Here is a 16,897-nt window from a genome sequence, read left to right as displayed (position 1 = left end):
GGAAGGTGAGCCCGGTCGGGGTTGGCTTGATGCACCTTCCTCTTGGCACGTTTCTCTCTTTCGCCCTCCATTCGTGTCTCTTCAAATTCTACAGCACTGCTGGTCACAGCTGACCTCCAGCTGGAGCGCTCAAGGGCCAGGTCTTCCCAGTTCTGAGTGTCTATGCCAGAGTTTTTAAGGTTGGCTTTGAGCCCATCTTTAAATCTCTTTTCCTGTCCTCCAACATTCCATTTTCCATCCTTGAGTTTGGAGTAGAGCAACTGCTTTGGGAGACGGTGGTCGGGCATTCGGACAACATGGCCGGTCCAGCGGAGTTGGTGGCGGAGAACCATCGCTTCAATACTGGTGGTCTTTGCTTCTTCCAGCACGCTGACGTTTGTCCACTTGTCTTCCCAAGTGATTTGTAGGATTTTTCAGAGGCAGCGCTGATGGAATAATTCCAAGAGTTGCATGTGATGTCTGTAGACTGTCCACGTCTCGCAAGTGTATAGCAGGGTGGGGAGGACAACAGCTTTATAAACAAGCACCTTGGTATCCCTACGGATGTCCTGATCCTCAAACATTGTCTGCTTCATTTGGAAAAAAGCTGCACTCGCAGAGCTCAGGCGGTGTTGTATTTCAGTGTCAATGTTGACTTTTGTGGAGAGGTAACTGCCAAGGTAGCGGAAATGATCAGCATTTTCTAATGTTAATCTCTGGCATTGGAGAGGGGTTGGCTCGTGTCTGCTGGAAGAGCACTTTGGTTTTCTCGATGTTCAATGATAGGCCGAGCTTCTCATATGCTTCTGCGAAGGTGTTTAGAGTGGCTTGTAGGTCTTCTTCTGAATGCGCACAGACGACGTTGTCATCAGCATACTGTAATTCTATAATCCGAGACTCTCTTACAGAGAGAAAATAGTGATATCGTATAATCCTTGTTTCTTCTAAGGTCAAACAAAGGGAAGCAATTCAAAGAATGCACTCTGCATCCAAACTCTGACTCAAAGGCTTAGAGAGACTGAGCAGGAGGTCTCTTTTTGGGAGGGGAGAGTGGGCATGCAGCCTGAGAATGATCATTCTAGGTCATCATATCTCCAGATTTTCAACATATTTAATTATCAAAATACAGACATCCCATCCTCTCTCCTGTAAGGTCACACTCAACACGTGAAATAAATACCAACGAAATAGTTTAAAATTCACAAAAAATATAATTGAAATAAATCCAAAGCATATTATTTTCACTCTTTTAACTCTTTCATGCCAGGATGAAGCAAATTTTAGACTTTCAAGTACAGTAAAACCCGCCTCACCGCAGGAACAGTATCTGTGGTATCAGAGGCGGCCCTAGGTAATTTTCAACGGTAAGCAAACAGTATTTTGGCAACCCCCCCCCCCCAACCAATCATTGATATATATTTTCTGTTTATCATGGGAGTTCTGTGTGCCATATTTGGTTCAATTCCATCATTGGTAGAGTTCAGAATGCTCTTTGATTGTAGGTGAACTATACATCCCAGTAACTACACTTGCTCCCTTGCCTGGCCCGCTTTGGGTCCAGAGGCGTGCCTGAAGACCCTGGCGTGTGCACCAAAAGTCACCTCTTCTCCTGACTTTCTCCTCAGCCATTGGGACCAAGAGAGAGAGAGAGACAGAGGTGGAGATGCCCACCTTTCCTGAAGGTAGGCGCAAAAACAAAGGAGGGAGCGGAGGTGGGAGATACCTCCAGCCGGAGGGGCTCTCTCTCTCGCTTTCTCTCTCTCTCTCTCTCTCTTGGTCCCAATGGCTGAAGAGAAAGTCAGGAGAAGAGGCGACTTTTGGTGCGCACGCTGGGGTCTTCAAACACGCCTCTGGACCCGAAGCGGACCAGGCGTGGCGGTTCTACCTCTTGACCCACCCGTGGATTGGGGAGAGGAGAGGAGGCGGGTGGAGCGCCGCGGGATCGGGAAAGGGAGCCGGTCATGGGGAAGGGATCGAACACAGAGAAAGATTGAGCGCTGGCTCTGCTCGCGCACCCGGTGGCTGGGTGGAGCAGGAACGAGAGGGGCTAGGCGAGGCTCAAGGGCCCGGCCACTTTGGGAAGAGGATCACGCGGCAGCGAGGCAAGAAAGCCGAGGCTCCCCCTGGACTGCTAGGGCTGTTGTGAGCTGAGGGGGCGCTCCTCAAGTGGCGGTCAAGGGGCTTTTACAGAGACGCCTCTGCGCCCCTGGCAAAAAAAAGTGTTCTGCGACCGCTTACTTCGCATAATGGACGAGCCGTCCCTGTGTGGTATGCTGGACTGGAAATTGTTTTTTTTTTAATGGTTTCCTGAATTAATCATGATTTTTGATAATTGCTCTCTGTCTAGGAATGCATTTTTCATGAAAACAGGAGTCAAAGGCCCGCCTACATTGATCATTTCATGCAGTTTCAAAGCAGTATTGAATAAAGTGGGTTTGCTGCACATTTACGGCTTTTCCCGCATGTTTTATGGAAGTTTGTTGTCTAGCTGTCACAGTTTGAAACAAGCTTTGAACTGCATTAAATGGCCAGTGTAGATAGAGGCTTGTTTTTCAAACTGCACATGTGAAATAAAGCTTGACTGTAAAGCCACATTTTTATGCAGTATTGAAATTAAGCAAAAACCAGCACTCAGCAAGGCTGCATCTACACTGTAGAATTAGTGCATTTTGACACACTTTAATTGCCACGGTTCAATACTGTAGAGTCCTGGAATGTGTGGTTTGATGAGCTACCAACAGGCTGGATGGCCATCTGTTGGGGGTGCTTTGAATGCAATTTCCCTGCTTATAGGATCATAGAGTTGGAAGAGATCTCATGGGCAATTCAGTCCAACCCCCTGCCAAGAAGCAGGAAAATTGCATTCAAAGCACCCCCAACAGATGGCCATCCAGCCTCTCTTTAAAAGCTTCCAAAGAGAGAGCCTCCAGCACACTCTGGGGCAGAGTGTTCCACTGCTGAACAGCTCTCACAGCCAGGAAGTTCTTCCTAATGTTCAGGTGGAATCTCCTTTCTTGTAGTTTGAAGCCATTGCTCTGCATCCTAGTCTCCAGAGCAGCAGAATACATGCCTGCTCCCTCCTCCCTATGACCTCCTCTCACATTGCGATCATGTCTCCTCTTGGCCTTCTCTTCTTCAGGCTAAATATGGCCAGCTCTTTAAGCCGCTCCTCATAGGGCTTGTTCTCCAGACCCTTAATCATTTCAGTCGCCTTCCTCTGGACACATTCCAGCTTGTCAACATCCCTCTTCAGTTGTGCCCATAATTTATAGAAAACAAGGACATAGTAGTGTGAAATAGCATGGATGAAAAGGAGCTTAAACAAACAAGAGATGCAGAGTTGACCTCAAAAGTTTCAAAATGTTTATTAAACCACAAGGAAATACATTTCTAGATAGGGTCTAGACTGGTGTTTCTCAACCTTCCTAATGCTGTGACCCCTTAATCCAGTTCCTCATGTTGTGGTGACCCTCAACCATAACATTATTTTCGTTTCTACTTCATAACTGTAATTTTGCTACTGTTATGGATCATCATGTAAATCTCTCATATGCAGGATGTGTTTTCATTCACTGGACCAAATCTGGCACCAATACCAGATACACCCAAATTTGAATACTGGCGGGATTGGTGGTGGTGGTGATGGGGGGGGGGGGGTCTTTGATTTTGTCATTTGGGAGTTGTAGTTGCTGGGATTTATAGTTCACCTACAATCAAAGAGCATTCTGAACTCCACCAATGATGGAATTGAACCAAACTTGGCACACAGAACCCCCATGGCCAACAGAAAATACTGGAAGGTGTACACTGAATCCTCTGAAAGCAAAGATGTCACTATCCCACTCACCCTTGTGGACAAGTTTGAATTTTAGAGTATTTCGTATTTTCCTGATTTTTAAAATTTTTAATTTTTTTTTGTCGTGTCAGGAGTGACTTGAGAAACTGCAAGTCGTTTCTGGTGTGAGAGAATTGGCCATCTGCAAGGACATTGCCCAGGGGACACCAGGATGTTTTGATCTTTTACCATCCTTGTGGGAGGCTTCTCTCATGTCCCCGCATGAGGAGCTGGAGCTGACAGAGGGAGCTCATCCGCACTCTCCTCAGATTTGAACCTGCGACCTGTGGGTCTTCAGTCCTGCTGGCACAGGGGTTTAACCCTCTGCACCACCAGGGGCTCCATTTTCCTGATAATAGGTGCTCAATGCATGCTTCCCCATGCCCATGATTCCTAGCATGGTGTGTGTGTGTGTGATTTGAAAGCATTTGGAAGGCCACCTGTTCCATTGGAAAGTGATAGTGTCACTGTCTCAGCTGCCCATATGGAAAGCTTCCTAGTTTTCCAGATTGTGGAATTTCAGATCTGGGATGCTCAAGCTCTATTTTGACTGTTGTCTCACATGAGCAGTTGTGCAAGTATCTCTCCAAAAACATGCAATATGTTCTCTGGACTGTAAAAAGCTTGTCGTCGACTCCCCCCCCCCCCAAAAAACGGAACCCCAACCTCAGTGGATCAACCAAGGCTCATATGGATGATCTAAGGGAGTACCCTGGCTGCCAGTCCAAAATTCCCCAAAAATCAAGCAGGGCCATTTCCCCAGGTTGTCCCTCATTCCTCAATGCATAAGCACTACACTCCCCCCTGACTTGGACCTTCGTAACAAACAGGGAGCAGCCATCAGCCGGTTTCCCTGTTTTGGCAGACACCTTAAGCCCACCAACCCACCCTTTTGTCCTAATCTCTGAACCCATTAGGACACCTGGCTACCCATTGTCCCATTTCTGGGAACGCTGTGGGACCTCTATCTCCAAGAATAAACCCACCAACATCCATTGTCCAAAGGACCAAACTGCACTCCCCCTGACTTGGACCTTCACAACAAACAGGGAGAGGCCATCAGCTGGTTTCCCTGTATCATGAAGATCCACGTAGGTCTCTTAATCTCTGAACTCATTAGGACACCTGGCCACACATTGTCTCAAATCTGGGAATACCGTGGGACTTATATCCCCATGAATAAACCCACCAACACCCATCATCCCAAGACCTAAACAGCACTCCATTCTCAAACGCTCCCGTTTTCAGAGTGGAGAGAACACACCAGACAGCAGGCAGCTTCAAGGTTAACCAATGTCACTTTATTCTGCACTGTGCACCAATTACAAACTGTAAATGAATGTACTTTTGAACCAATGAGATTGAGGATTGTTATTTGCACCAATCACAGCACATGTCCACTCTTTGTAATGACTGCAAATGTCTATAAAATACCCACCCTTGTGACTGGGAGGCACGTCAGATGTGGGATTACGCTGTGTCCCCCAGCATCCACTTTGGCCATTGCTGAAGAAAACCATTTCTGATCCTGCCTTCATCAGTGCATGTTCTCAATAGATCAATCAGAGTTCAAGTACAGTGGGAGACCCGAGCTTTCGGACAAGTGGGACCACTGCATTGATCTTCCACGCATGAAACAAGTGATACTCAAATGTTACCAAAACAAGTATTTTACTATATACAGAGTGAAAAAAAGGCCAGATGTCCAAGCTGCGTTCAGAAAACAAAGAGGCACAAGGGATCATATTGAAACATATGATGGTTAATGGAGTGCAGAAAAGTATTGCTTTATGATTTATAGCAAAGCCTTTGATTATTCAGATCGTGAAAAACTATGGATTGTTCATGAAGAAATGGGTGATTTTCCTAACGTGTAACTTCTACTCAGGACAAGGGGCCACTATGAGGACAGAAGATGGAGAAAAAGTATTGTTTCCAGTTGGCAAGGGGGTGAGGCAATGCTACACTTTATCACCCCCTTTGTTTACCGTCACAGCCAAGTCTTGAGAAACGCCAGGAAAGGGAGGAGCAAATAGACTTACTAGTGAATTCCAATAAATGGAGTTTTTGACGAATAATTGACTTGGGTCTTTTATTCTCTCTTTGTTGCTATTGTTGTAGCTGGGCTTTCCAAATGGGAGGAAGAAGTCCCCAGCTGATCCCTGAGCAGAGCACTCCCATGAGGAGTGGGTTCTTCATTTATACTCCACAAATATGTAAAGGGAGCACAGAGAGGCTTCAGAAAGAGAGCAAAAAGAATTAACAGTTCCAGATCTCTGGAGATAAAGCTCCTCTTGTGTCTCGGCTGGTGTGAGTCTTTGGACTTTGCTCTCTATCTTTAGGGAGAGAGCTCCAGTTGGGCTTTTTCATCCACATAAAAGTAGGGTAGGAGGGTCTCTCCTGAGAAAGAGGCTGGAGGGTATTCCAAGATCAGCGCTAATGAGTCTGCATCATAAAAGGCCACCCGACCCCCTTCGTAGTTCAGAGACACTCGGACCCTCTTGGGCTCTTTGCTCAGAGTCAGAGATGTGCAAACATCGTTGTCGGAGTAGAATCTGTATGCACTCTTCCACTTTCCCACTTCCCAGGTCCCAGCCTCAGGGCCAAAGTGTGGGTCCTTTCTCTGCACAGACTTTCTGGCAATTCCCACAGACCATCCTTCCTCACTCCCCACAAGGACATCCCAAAAATGCCTGCCTTCCGTGAATCCCTCCTGGCCCAGCACTAAAGTATAACGATTGAATCTCTCAGGATTGTCAGGAAGATCTTGCTGTTTCTCTCCACATGTCACACGTCTGTGATCTTCAGAGAGGATGAGATGAGGATGGGCTGTGTCTGGATCCAGAGTCACGTGTGCTGTAGGTGGTGGAAACAGATCAGGGGTGAAGAGAGAGAGAGAGAGAGAGAGAAGAAATGAAAAGAAAAGAAAAGAAAAGAAGGAAAGGGTGAACTGATGGGAGGCAAGCCTCTATCTCTGATTCTAAAAACATGACATGGAAATATTTCCTCACCCTCTCAAATCTTCGATTCTAGATTATGCTCCTCCTCTTCTTACGAGAAACACTAGAGCATGGGGTGTTTGGACTATGACTCTGGAGAACAGGATTTGATTCCTCCTCTGTCATGGAAACCCACTGAGCAAACTTGTGCCAATCACACACTCTCGGCCCCAGAAAACCCTCTGATGGGATAGTCTTAGTTTGCTAGAAGTCAGAAAGAATTTGGAGGCAGACTAATAATCCGGTTTTAAGCCAATATTAAATTCCCACATCTTTCACATTGGGGAAGGAGGCTTATGCTTTATCTAGAGATGCAAAATTGCAATAGATACGATTGCTCCGGAGTGACGCCTCTTGAGTAGCAAAGCTAAACCAGCCCCTGGGTTCAAGGAGGAGCTGGAAGCGATGAAGCCAACGAAGGGGAGTCTAGAGGCCATGTGGCAGACATCTCGCAGCGAGTCAGACCGAACACGCAATGAAGGCTGCAAGTAAATCTCATTGTGGCCAACATTGCGACCACAAGGAATCGTCCAGCTGAGCTGTTTCGAACGGTCAGAGGTTTATTGAACCCCGCCACCTGTGACGGGGTCCCTGTCCCTTCAACAGCTCGCTTTCAGGCATTTGCCCGGTTCTTCACGGATAAAGTCGCTCTGACTTGCTCCGACCTGGATGCCACAATTACTGCAGTCTCTGAAGATGTAACGAGAGCACCTGCTCGTCCGGTTTTAATGGATTCAGATAGTCCAATGAGAGGCAGCCAGGTTAATAGCTGGGGCGGCATAAAGGGAGCATACAACTCCCATGTTACACCAGCTCCACTGGCTGCCAATTTGATATCGGGCACAATTCAAAATGCTGGCTTTGGCCTATAAAGCCCTAAACGGTCCCGGACCAATTTACGTGTCCGAACGCATCTCCCCCTATGAACCATCATGGAGATTAAAATCCTCCGAGGAGGCCCTGCTCTCTGTCCTGGCATTGTCACAAGCACGACTGGTGGGGACGAGTGACAGGGCCTTCTCAGTGATTGCCCCCTCCGGTTATGGAACTCCCTTCCTAGTGAGATCAGATCGGCCCCCTCCCTCCTGTCCTTCAGAAGGATGATAAAAACTTGGCTGTGGGACCAAGCTTTCGGGACAGGGCAGTAAAGCAGTGATAGGAAACCTTAATAGGGCAATTAGATTTGATGCAGATGATCAAGATGGTTTTAAACAGTGTATTTTAATATTGAGACAAATGTTTTTAATGCTTATGTATGCATTAATGCTTACTCAGACAGGCGAACCACACTCCACTCTCTTGGCCTCAATGCAACCCTCTGTGAAAAAAAATCTGTTTGTTTGTTTACCTTTTTGCTGCTGAAGCCCAGATTCCAGAGAGGCTGGAGAGAGAAAAAAGAGAATGAGGCTTCACACAACATGGTGACTCTCGGAAACCCAGGAGGAAACAACACAAGAGGGATGTAGTGAGACTTCATTCACAGAGAGTTACGTCTCATTGATCAAAATGTTCTCTCTGGGAGTCTCCAAGTCCCCTCCAGAGTGACTCAATTGTAATGTCATGCTGGGGGACTAGAGATCCCTACAGAGAACACCTCTCGAAGAATCTCTTGTCCTCCAAGTGCAACTTCTTCCAGATGCTCAACTTCTCACTGGGCAATCTAGGCCCCTTCGACACTGCCATATAAAATCCTGATTATCTGCTTTGAATAGGATTATATGGCAGTCTAGATTTATATATTCCAGCTCAGAGCAGATAGTGTGGATTATTTCGGGCCTTAAGACCAGCCAGGGAGGCCATCCTACCGATCCCATCTCATCACAAGCGAGGTTGGTGGGGACGAGGGAGAGGGCCTTCTTGGTAGTGGCCCCGACTCTGGATTGCCCTCCCCAAGGAAATGAGGCAAATTCCCAGTCTTTTACTTTTCAGGAATGAGTTAAAAACCTGGCTATTCCAGCAGGCTTTTGATAATGGCTAAGAGCATTAACCACCTTAGCGGACAGGACTTGAATGGCTATTAGAATTATAACGTACAATTTTGGATATCCTGATCTTAGGAATTGGCTGGTTTTCAATGATACATATATTTCTATTAGTTTTAGAGGGCAAAAGAGTTTTAAAATTTATTTTACTAATGTTTATGCTATTGTGTTTTTATTGTATTAAGTGATATGTGATGATTGTCAGTGCTATATTATTTATTGATTTTGTTTATTGTTTTTGTTTATTGTTGAAAGTCCTGAGTCCTTTCAGGGAGGGCAGGATACAAACAATGATGATGATGATGATGATGATGATTAGAAACACAACAAGATTAGTACACAGCAAACAAGATCATTCTGCTGGCTGTTGTATTGGATCACATGTCAGATACTTCCCAAGTGTCATTTCATTTTGATTCACTTCACAACTAAAATGTGATTCCACACTTGAAATAAAATGGAAAAGAACAAAATGGCACTATTTCATGATCCGGGCAGACTCCAAGACGGGGCCTTATCAGAGAAGGATAGTCCATTTGATGGGCAGGGGGAGGTTGGGGAAGTTGAAGGAGGAAAACCGTTTTCCCCATTTTCGCTCATTATTCCCACCCCCTTTTGCCACATCACAAGTGATGGTTGTTTTGGGAACGGCGACACGGGTGGGGGGAATAACAGGTAAACAGGGGAAAGTGGTTTCTCTCCTTTAGGCCTCAAGTTGTTTTGAGTCCCCTTTGGGGGAGACAAAGCAGAATATAAATAAATAAATAAATAAATAAATAAATAAATAATAATAATATTTTCCTGTAATAATAGACCAGTACCAAAAAAAAATACAGCAAATAATACCATTTTGATTTGATTGGCATTCCAATCTCCTGTTTTGTGGCACTAACTTTCCAAATGCTTTTGGGAAGACTTTCTCCCTTACCTCTAAATTGCTTCATGACACCCTCCTGAAAGGGATTGATATCACAGAAGTCCCAGATCTTCCACTTCAGAGCAGGAGGAAAGGCTGCAGAAGTCTTGAATGTCTCCTTGTTCTTATACCTGGAGGAGAAAGAACAATCTCAGAGGATGCACAAACAGAACGAATGCAGTTTGACGCCACTTTACCTCTCCCATGGCGCAGTGCTATGCAATCATTTACGGGGACTTCTCTGCCAAAGAGCGCTGGTGCCTGGATTCCACAGCATTGAGCCGTGGCAGTTCAGGACTATTTCAGACTGTGAATTTTAAATTTACCTTCTCTTGGCTCTGCATTTGAATCCTTGCGTTGTGTATTTTAAGATATGTGTTTTGTGATGGTGAGTTGTCATGTACTATTTTATGGTGCGTATTCATGGTGATGTGCTTCGGCTGGGTTGTGTCCTGCCTCAAGTCATGAAGAGAAGTGAATAACAAATTAAAGTTGTTAACAAATCGCACTAAGAGTGTAGATACTCCACAGAATCATAGAGTTGAAAGTTGTCTCATTGGCCATCAAGTCCAATTCTTTCTGTGAAAATCAAGCAAACACCAACTCCTACAATGAGCTGCTGCTTTTGAGAGTAATGTATTTCATGTGGAAATCTAAGCTTTTGTGGGAGAGGAGAGAAGATTAACTTACCCATGTAAGAAGCTTCTGATATCCTGTAAATGAAGGGAAGAAAGAACTCAGCAGAGGCATTTGCATGGAGACCGCTCTCAAAAACAGGGTATCCAACTTACAGAAATCATTGAAGCAAACCCAGGAGGGTGAAGCAGAACTTTCTCCGCAAACTAAGGAGGAGATGGGTAGATCTATGGAACCACTGGCACTATTTTACAAGCAGCTTTTTGCCGAGCCACCAAACACTGATCAAATGCAAGCCCCAGCATATTAGGAATCTGGATCTCTTTAGTCCAACCAGATGCAATGCAAGAATTCACAATCAAAGCTGGATAGCCATCCAGCTTCTATTTCAAAACCTCCAAAGAAGGATATTCTCCTCTTCTCTGTTTATTAATAAAGCATTAAAATGATTCAAGACACAGGAGAAGCCTATAAGGGAGACAGGGCCACTGTCTTCTTTGGATGGGCACTGCCTATGGCCTGGGGTTTTAATCCTCCCAGGAATGTTTGGGGCTGGGCTTGGGCTGAGACCCAGCTAAGATCTATAAACATATGTCATAAATGTATAGTTATTATCATTATTAGAGGAGGGGGTCATTTTTAAGAACACATGTCATAGAGCGCGTACGTGAACCGATTTTGTTGGATAGATGAATGACAATGGACTATATGACAAACATTTGCAAATCAGCCAGGGCTCTGCCTATGCAATAATCTACATCACACATGGGTTAAAAAGGTTGGGAAAGATTGGTGTACTGAAAAATAGAGAGATCATATTTGTGTGATCTATTGATCGGTGAATCAATCTGATGATTTAGAGATGGAGCCCGAAACTTTTGCGAGACTGCAAGTCGCTTCTGATGTGAGAGAATTGGCTGCCTGCAAGGATGTTACCCAGGGGACGCCTGGATGTTTTGATGTTTTACCATCCTTGTGGGAGGCTTCTCTCATGTCCCTGCATGGGGTGCTGGAGCTGACAGAGGGAGCTCATCTGTGCTCTCCCTGGATTTGAACCTGTGACCTGCTAGTCTTCAGTCCTGCTGGCACAAGGGTTTAACCCACTGCGCCACCGGGGGGCTCCTTAGCCCAAGTCTTAAACTCATTTTATTTTTCTTAATTGCCTTATAAACACAGCACAAAGGTAATGTCATACAACAGTTTGTGTACATAAAGCCATGAAGGACTGAAGTGTTACAGTCTCAGCCATCCAAGGTGACAATATGGGCCTCACCTGGAGGAGTTCACTTGCTGGCTGCTGATGCTTCTCCTCCATCTCTTGGATGAGTTTCGAGAGAGAGGAGACTTCTTTGGAGAGTCTGGCCAGATGTTCCTCACTTTTGGCTGAAATCTCCTTCTCCACTTCTTCCATTTTTGCCAGCAGATTCCTCTCTTGTTCTTCTAGAAACTGATGCATGAGCCTGAATGTAGCCACAGTCTTCTCCTTCTCTCTCTGGGTTTTCTCCTAGAAGAAAGGAAAGGAGAAGCAGGAGTGAGAGGCAGAAAGGGGGTCTTTGGAGTGAATTTGCCGCATTCTTTTGGAGTGGGGCTTACATATCTTCACAAAGAAAATATCCAGTGGTGAAAGAGCCTTGTGGACACCTGCAAGGGCCTGACACTGGAATGGGTTTGGGTCAATATTTTTTGTGCTATCAAGTCTGCTATAATGGGAGATATTTTTGACAAAAGGAATTCAGTTGTTTCAGGCTCACATTTAGGGCTATAATACATACTCATTTTCTAATGCCACTTACGAGCAGATTGTGGCTTTCCCATGCAGTGTCTATATGGTAGTCCAGAATTTTCTCTCTCTCCTTCTTCAGAGTCTCCAGAAAATTCCAAATCTGATCCTGAAGAGGAAAAGAAAGCTCTTGCTCACTGCTTTCTTTCAAGGTTTAGAATGGTTTCAAACATCATGCTGTCAACCATACAACATTTATTGAATTTTATGGGCACTTTGGACAATGTTGACCTCTGCTGGCAGCCCTCTCTGCTTTTGTTATACAGTATTACTTCCAGAAGGCAACTCAAGGCGGTTTCTGTTGGAGCATGCAAGGGATCAGTTAATGTGTGTGTGTGCGTGACAACTGCAAAATAAGACGCATGAAGCTGATTGGTCAGGCAATGCCTGGGGAGCAGGCTAAGCCTAGAACTTTTGGATACTGTTACATTTTTGTTCAGGCTTGAGCTATGCAGACCGACAGTTTGAAGACAGTAGCAGAGAGAGACAGACTGATCAGCAGTTTCTTCGGCATCACCATCAGGAAATTCTTCCTAATGTTCAGGGATCTTTTTTTTTACCTGTTGCTCAACTTTCATGGTGCATCTACACTGTAAAATTAACACATTTTAATACTACTTTAACTGCCAAGGGATTTTGGATTTGTGGTTTGGTAAGGCACTGGAACCCTTTGGCAAAAATAGAAAAGATCTTGTATAAGTGCAACTACCATTGTATGTAGCATTGAGCCATGGCAGTTAAAGTGGAATAGAACTGCATTAATTCTACGATGTAGATGCATCCTGGAACTCTGAAAACCTCACGGTCTGGAGAAATATTGAACTGCCAGACTTGTATTGTGGGGTGGACAACGCCTTGTTAGGAGTCTCTATTTTACCCCCTCCTACCTTGTACTCCTTTGATGCCTCCTCCAGAGGGATCACCTGGTGGGTTTTGTGCTCCTTTGACCTGTCGCACACCACACAGATGAGGGCCTCGTGGTCCTTGCAGAAGAGCTTCAGGGGCTCCTGGTGCCTCTGGCAGACTCTGCCCTTCTCTTCTGCCTTTTGGCTCCCTAGTTCCTTGGCGATCTCCACCAGGTTCGCCAGTGACCTATTTGGCTTGACGTCCCCTTCCTGCACTTTCTCCCTGCATTGTGGGCAGGAGGCCTCTTTCTCCTCCCAGCATTGATCCAGGCAGGCTTGGCAGAAATTGTGCCCACAGGAGATGGTCACAGGCTTCTTGAAATACTCTAGGCAGATGGGACAGGCCAGTTCCTCACAGAGCTTCTTCACAGGGTCTCCAGAGGCCATGGCTACCAAAGCTTCTCCACTGCCGAGACCAGACAAAGCTAACAGCCTTACTTTCGTTTCTCAGCCTTTCTCTTCCTGGAAAGCAGCTGAGGACTCCGCCTCTGACCAACCTCTGGGGCTGACACGCCTGAGCTTTCCAAATGCCTCCGGCTTTGGGAACTGGGACATGAGGCCTTTTCCTTTTCTCTGTCTTCCTGGGCACCATGCAAGCCGTTCTCTACGCACAGAACTCCCTTACTTAAAAATGCTTCTTTGGCTACTGATGTATTTCCAGGCACAATTCATTCTAAGGGCTGGTTGCAAATTATAAGTCCCCCTGCAGCTCCAGTCCAACTTCTCTGAAAGAGCAAATCTCCCCATAGCAGAGTTTCTCAAACTGTCCTTTTCCAGCTGTTTTGGACTTCATCTCTCACAATTCCTAACAGCTGGCAAGAACATGGAGGGAAAGGATTCTGGAGCTTAAAGAGACATGAGGTGCAGAGTTTACTTTAAAAGTTTCAAAAACTTTATGAAACCACAAGGAAGTCCATTTCTAGATAGAAAAGATGGGGCTGATATCGAGCTCTTTTGGGGGTTTCTCCCAGCGAGGGGAGGCCCAAAGGACCGCAAATGGGGTCCTGACCTTGGCGAGCGACCAGCGGAGGCCAATTCAAAAAGACGCAAAAACGTTGAAAATCAATCTCACCAAGGCTGAAGAGGAGATCTGCGACCGAAGCGTTTATTTTGCGATTCAGCTGAAAAGGATGCGTTACAGGGATGAATCCTCAAGTAAGCATGCAGTACAGTAATTTTCAGGCATATTTATACAGTCAGAACAAAGAAATCCTGGTTTGAATCTCCCGCCCGCCTCCTGTCAGTTCCCTCTATCCTGATTGGCCGGCTCCGGAACAGCTGGGAGGAGGCTTGGCCGCTGGTCCCACCCTCCCTCCAATCGCCGGCCGCTGTCGCCTCTAGAGGGCCAATCAGAGCCCTCAGAGCGCCTCCAGAGATTGTCCAATCAGCGGCCAGGAGGCGGGCTCTGGTTTTGACAGCACAGGGGGCGGAACGCCCGGAAGGCGTCCGCCAGCTGATTGAACACCTTTTGTCTCTACACAGCAGGGGAGGCGGATGGGGGAACAAGGGATTTCCTGGGTCCTGATAAAAGATGTGTATAGGCAAAAAAAGGGTGGCTATGGGTGGTGTCTGGATCTTCAACCTTGCGGGCAAAGGGTCCTTTGTCGCAAGGGAGCATGCACAAACACCGTAATTGATGCAATCAGTCTGTTTTTCCGGGCTTCTGGCTGATAAAATCTCTGGCTTTTGTTTGTCTGAACTCTGAAAAACAAAGCCACAGATTTGCCAGTATTTTCCATGCAATGTCAATATGGATGGAGTTCCTTCCAAGGAAATTGAATTTCCTTAACTGTAATCCCCTGGTCGCATATTCTTTTATAGGGTAAAGTTCAAGGGGGGAAAGACAAGGAAGGGGGAGGCGAGGATACATCTTATTTCATTTCATTTCATATTACACATACTTCATACATACATTCTTTACAGGCTTTCATAATTCATAGATTTCATAGGAAAGATCCCCATCCCAGCAAAGTTTATTTGAAAACCCCACAGCAATTAATAAAGGCAATCATCAGGGTTCCTGAGGTATGATCCTTTGCAACAAGGGCATGCACCCACAGGCGGGGGCCATGCTTCACAAGCGGCTGGTTTGGAGTTCATAGAGGAAGTCCGTGGCGCTAGGGCACCAAGTCAGTCAGAGAAGGCAGAAAAAGTCCGTAAAGGAATCCGTGAGTGGTGGCAGACGGGCCAATGTCCTTTGGAGAACTGCATCTCCCAGCCAAGACCTGGGACTCATCTGGCCTCCCTCCCCGGGGCCGCTGCGGCCGGCTGCTGCAGGTCCCAGGCGGCCTGAATCCACGTGGAGCGAGGGCTGCCGCGGAGAAGCGGGGAGCCCCGGTTTGACAATCAGCTGTTTCTCTGCAAGACAGAAGTTCTAAAAACAAACCTAATTTCTTCCCGGGAGGAGCAGCCCAAAACAGAGAAACTGGGATGGCAGATAGACTTAGAATTAGTCACTGAACAAGGCAAAATTGGAATGGCGGCGATCCGCCATGTTAAATGTTTAGTGGATAGCGGGGTCCGAAATGGCGGTTTCCTTATCCGCGTTTTGGTCGAGCGCAGATTCGGGGTCCGGGGAGCACCTGGAGGTGCCCCCCGCGGGCTCACGGCTCCCCGGAGCCCAGAAAGGAGTTTATGGAAACGTTTATGGAGTGCTGAGCCAGGAAGGGATACAAAAGTATCATGCGGAAAGACAAAAAGTTTCAAGTTTCAAGTGGTTTATTAGGGAACGATACAAAGTAAGGAGAGGGGAAAGTTAGCTGAGGTTTGCAGGCATTCCTGGTCTTGGAGCTGGCGGCTGAGGCACATTCCATCCGCTGGCCTCAAAGTTCGGCCCAGGAACTGCGGAACTCCCTGCTGCAGTTCAAATTAAAGTAAAAGCTGGGCTACCGGCAGCGTCAGCTGTCAAATCCCCACTCGGAGGCGCTGGAGGCCGAGGGAGGCGGCCTCCTACAGCCTCCGCCCACGCACGGTAGCCCGCTAATGGCAGCATGGCCATCTGCCTAGACGGATCTGCACGTCCCCTTTTTTGGCAAATTTTGAGCAGAGAGGGAATGTGCGACCAGCAGCAGCTCAAGGCCAGCAAAAGAGCAACGAGACCCAGGAAAACCAGAAAGCCCTTTCTGAGCCATGCTAGTGAAGGAAGCCAATCTGTCAGAAAACTGAGATCAAAGCCTACTGATTCTTTTATCCCCGCCGCCAAATCATCCAGGCCCTCTATGGCTTTTCTGACTACAGGGGTCCGGTCTGTCAAATTAAAGCAACTCATGTGTCGCACACTCTCACAGCCGTAGTGGTTCTTCAACAAAAGAAAATCAATGGCAGCCCGATTGTCCAACACGGCCTCCCTTAGCTCATGCATTTCAGTAGCTATGGAGGCCAAGGCTTGTGAGGTGTAATTGATGTTCTTGACCAGAGCACAGGCCAGATGTTTAACGGCCCTGTAGTTCATTGCCGCTGCAACCCCAGGGGTAAACAGGGCCGCTGCCACAAATTGGGGAATGCCCTTAATTACCATAGAGGGATCACAATTTGGGTCCAAGTTTTGTATGGACCTAGCCTCTCGAACCAGGGAGTGTGCCAGCTCCAGATCGCTTTTGGAAGGCAAAAAGATAGACAGCCTGCCCAAGGCACAATTCCCAATGGTGGAATTGGCTGGGAGGTAGCTATAGGCTGTCTGCCCGCACAGGAAGAACCATCCAGGGGGCAAGACCAAATGGGCATTCATGTAAGGCAGCACTTCAACGGAAGAACAATTTAAAAGATTTTCTTTGGGCAAATCATGGCACTTCCCCACACACTTGGGGATTTGGAAGCAGTGATGGGCATGTGGCTGATGTGCCAATTTAATGACCACCATGCCCGG

General features: G+C 46.7%; 1 protein-coding gene and 1 long non-coding RNA gene across 2 annotated transcripts; both read right to left on the bottom strand.

The window, feature by feature from the left end:
• Positions 1-5,093: 5,093 nt before the first annotated feature.
• Positions 5,094-6,017, bottom strand: LOC137096366 (uncharacterized). Its single transcript, XR_010909400.1, has 2 exons — positions 5,497-6,017; positions 5,094-5,460 (listed from the first exon to the last, which is right to left on the bottom strand). It is a non-coding gene; the product is annotated as an uncharacterized lncRNA (long non-coding RNA).
• A 10-nt stretch (positions 6,018-6,027) lies between these two features.
• Positions 6,028-13,533, bottom strand: LOC137094756 (zinc finger protein RFP-like). Its single transcript, XM_067465400.1, has 7 exons — positions 13,015-13,533; positions 12,141-12,236; positions 11,621-11,851; positions 10,402-10,424; positions 9,724-9,842; positions 8,162-8,194; positions 6,028-6,670 (listed from the first exon to the last, which is right to left on the bottom strand). Exons 1-7 carry the CDS (start codon positions 13,417-13,419, stop codon positions 6,153-6,155), a joined length of 1,425 nt encoding a protein of 474 aa, XP_067321501.1. The 5' UTR covers positions 13,420-13,533; the 3' UTR covers positions 6,028-6,152.
• Between the last annotated feature and the right edge of the window lie 3,364 nt (positions 13,534-16,897).

This window comes from Anolis sagrei, chromosome 2 (genome assembly GCF_037176765.1).
Source record: "Anolis sagrei isolate rAnoSag1 chromosome 2, rAnoSag1.mat, whole genome shotgun sequence".
Lineage (NCBI taxonomy): Eukaryota > Metazoa > Chordata > Lepidosauria > Squamata > Dactyloidae > Anolis > Anolis sagrei.
This window is presented reverse-complemented; position numbering and strand designations above follow the sequence as displayed.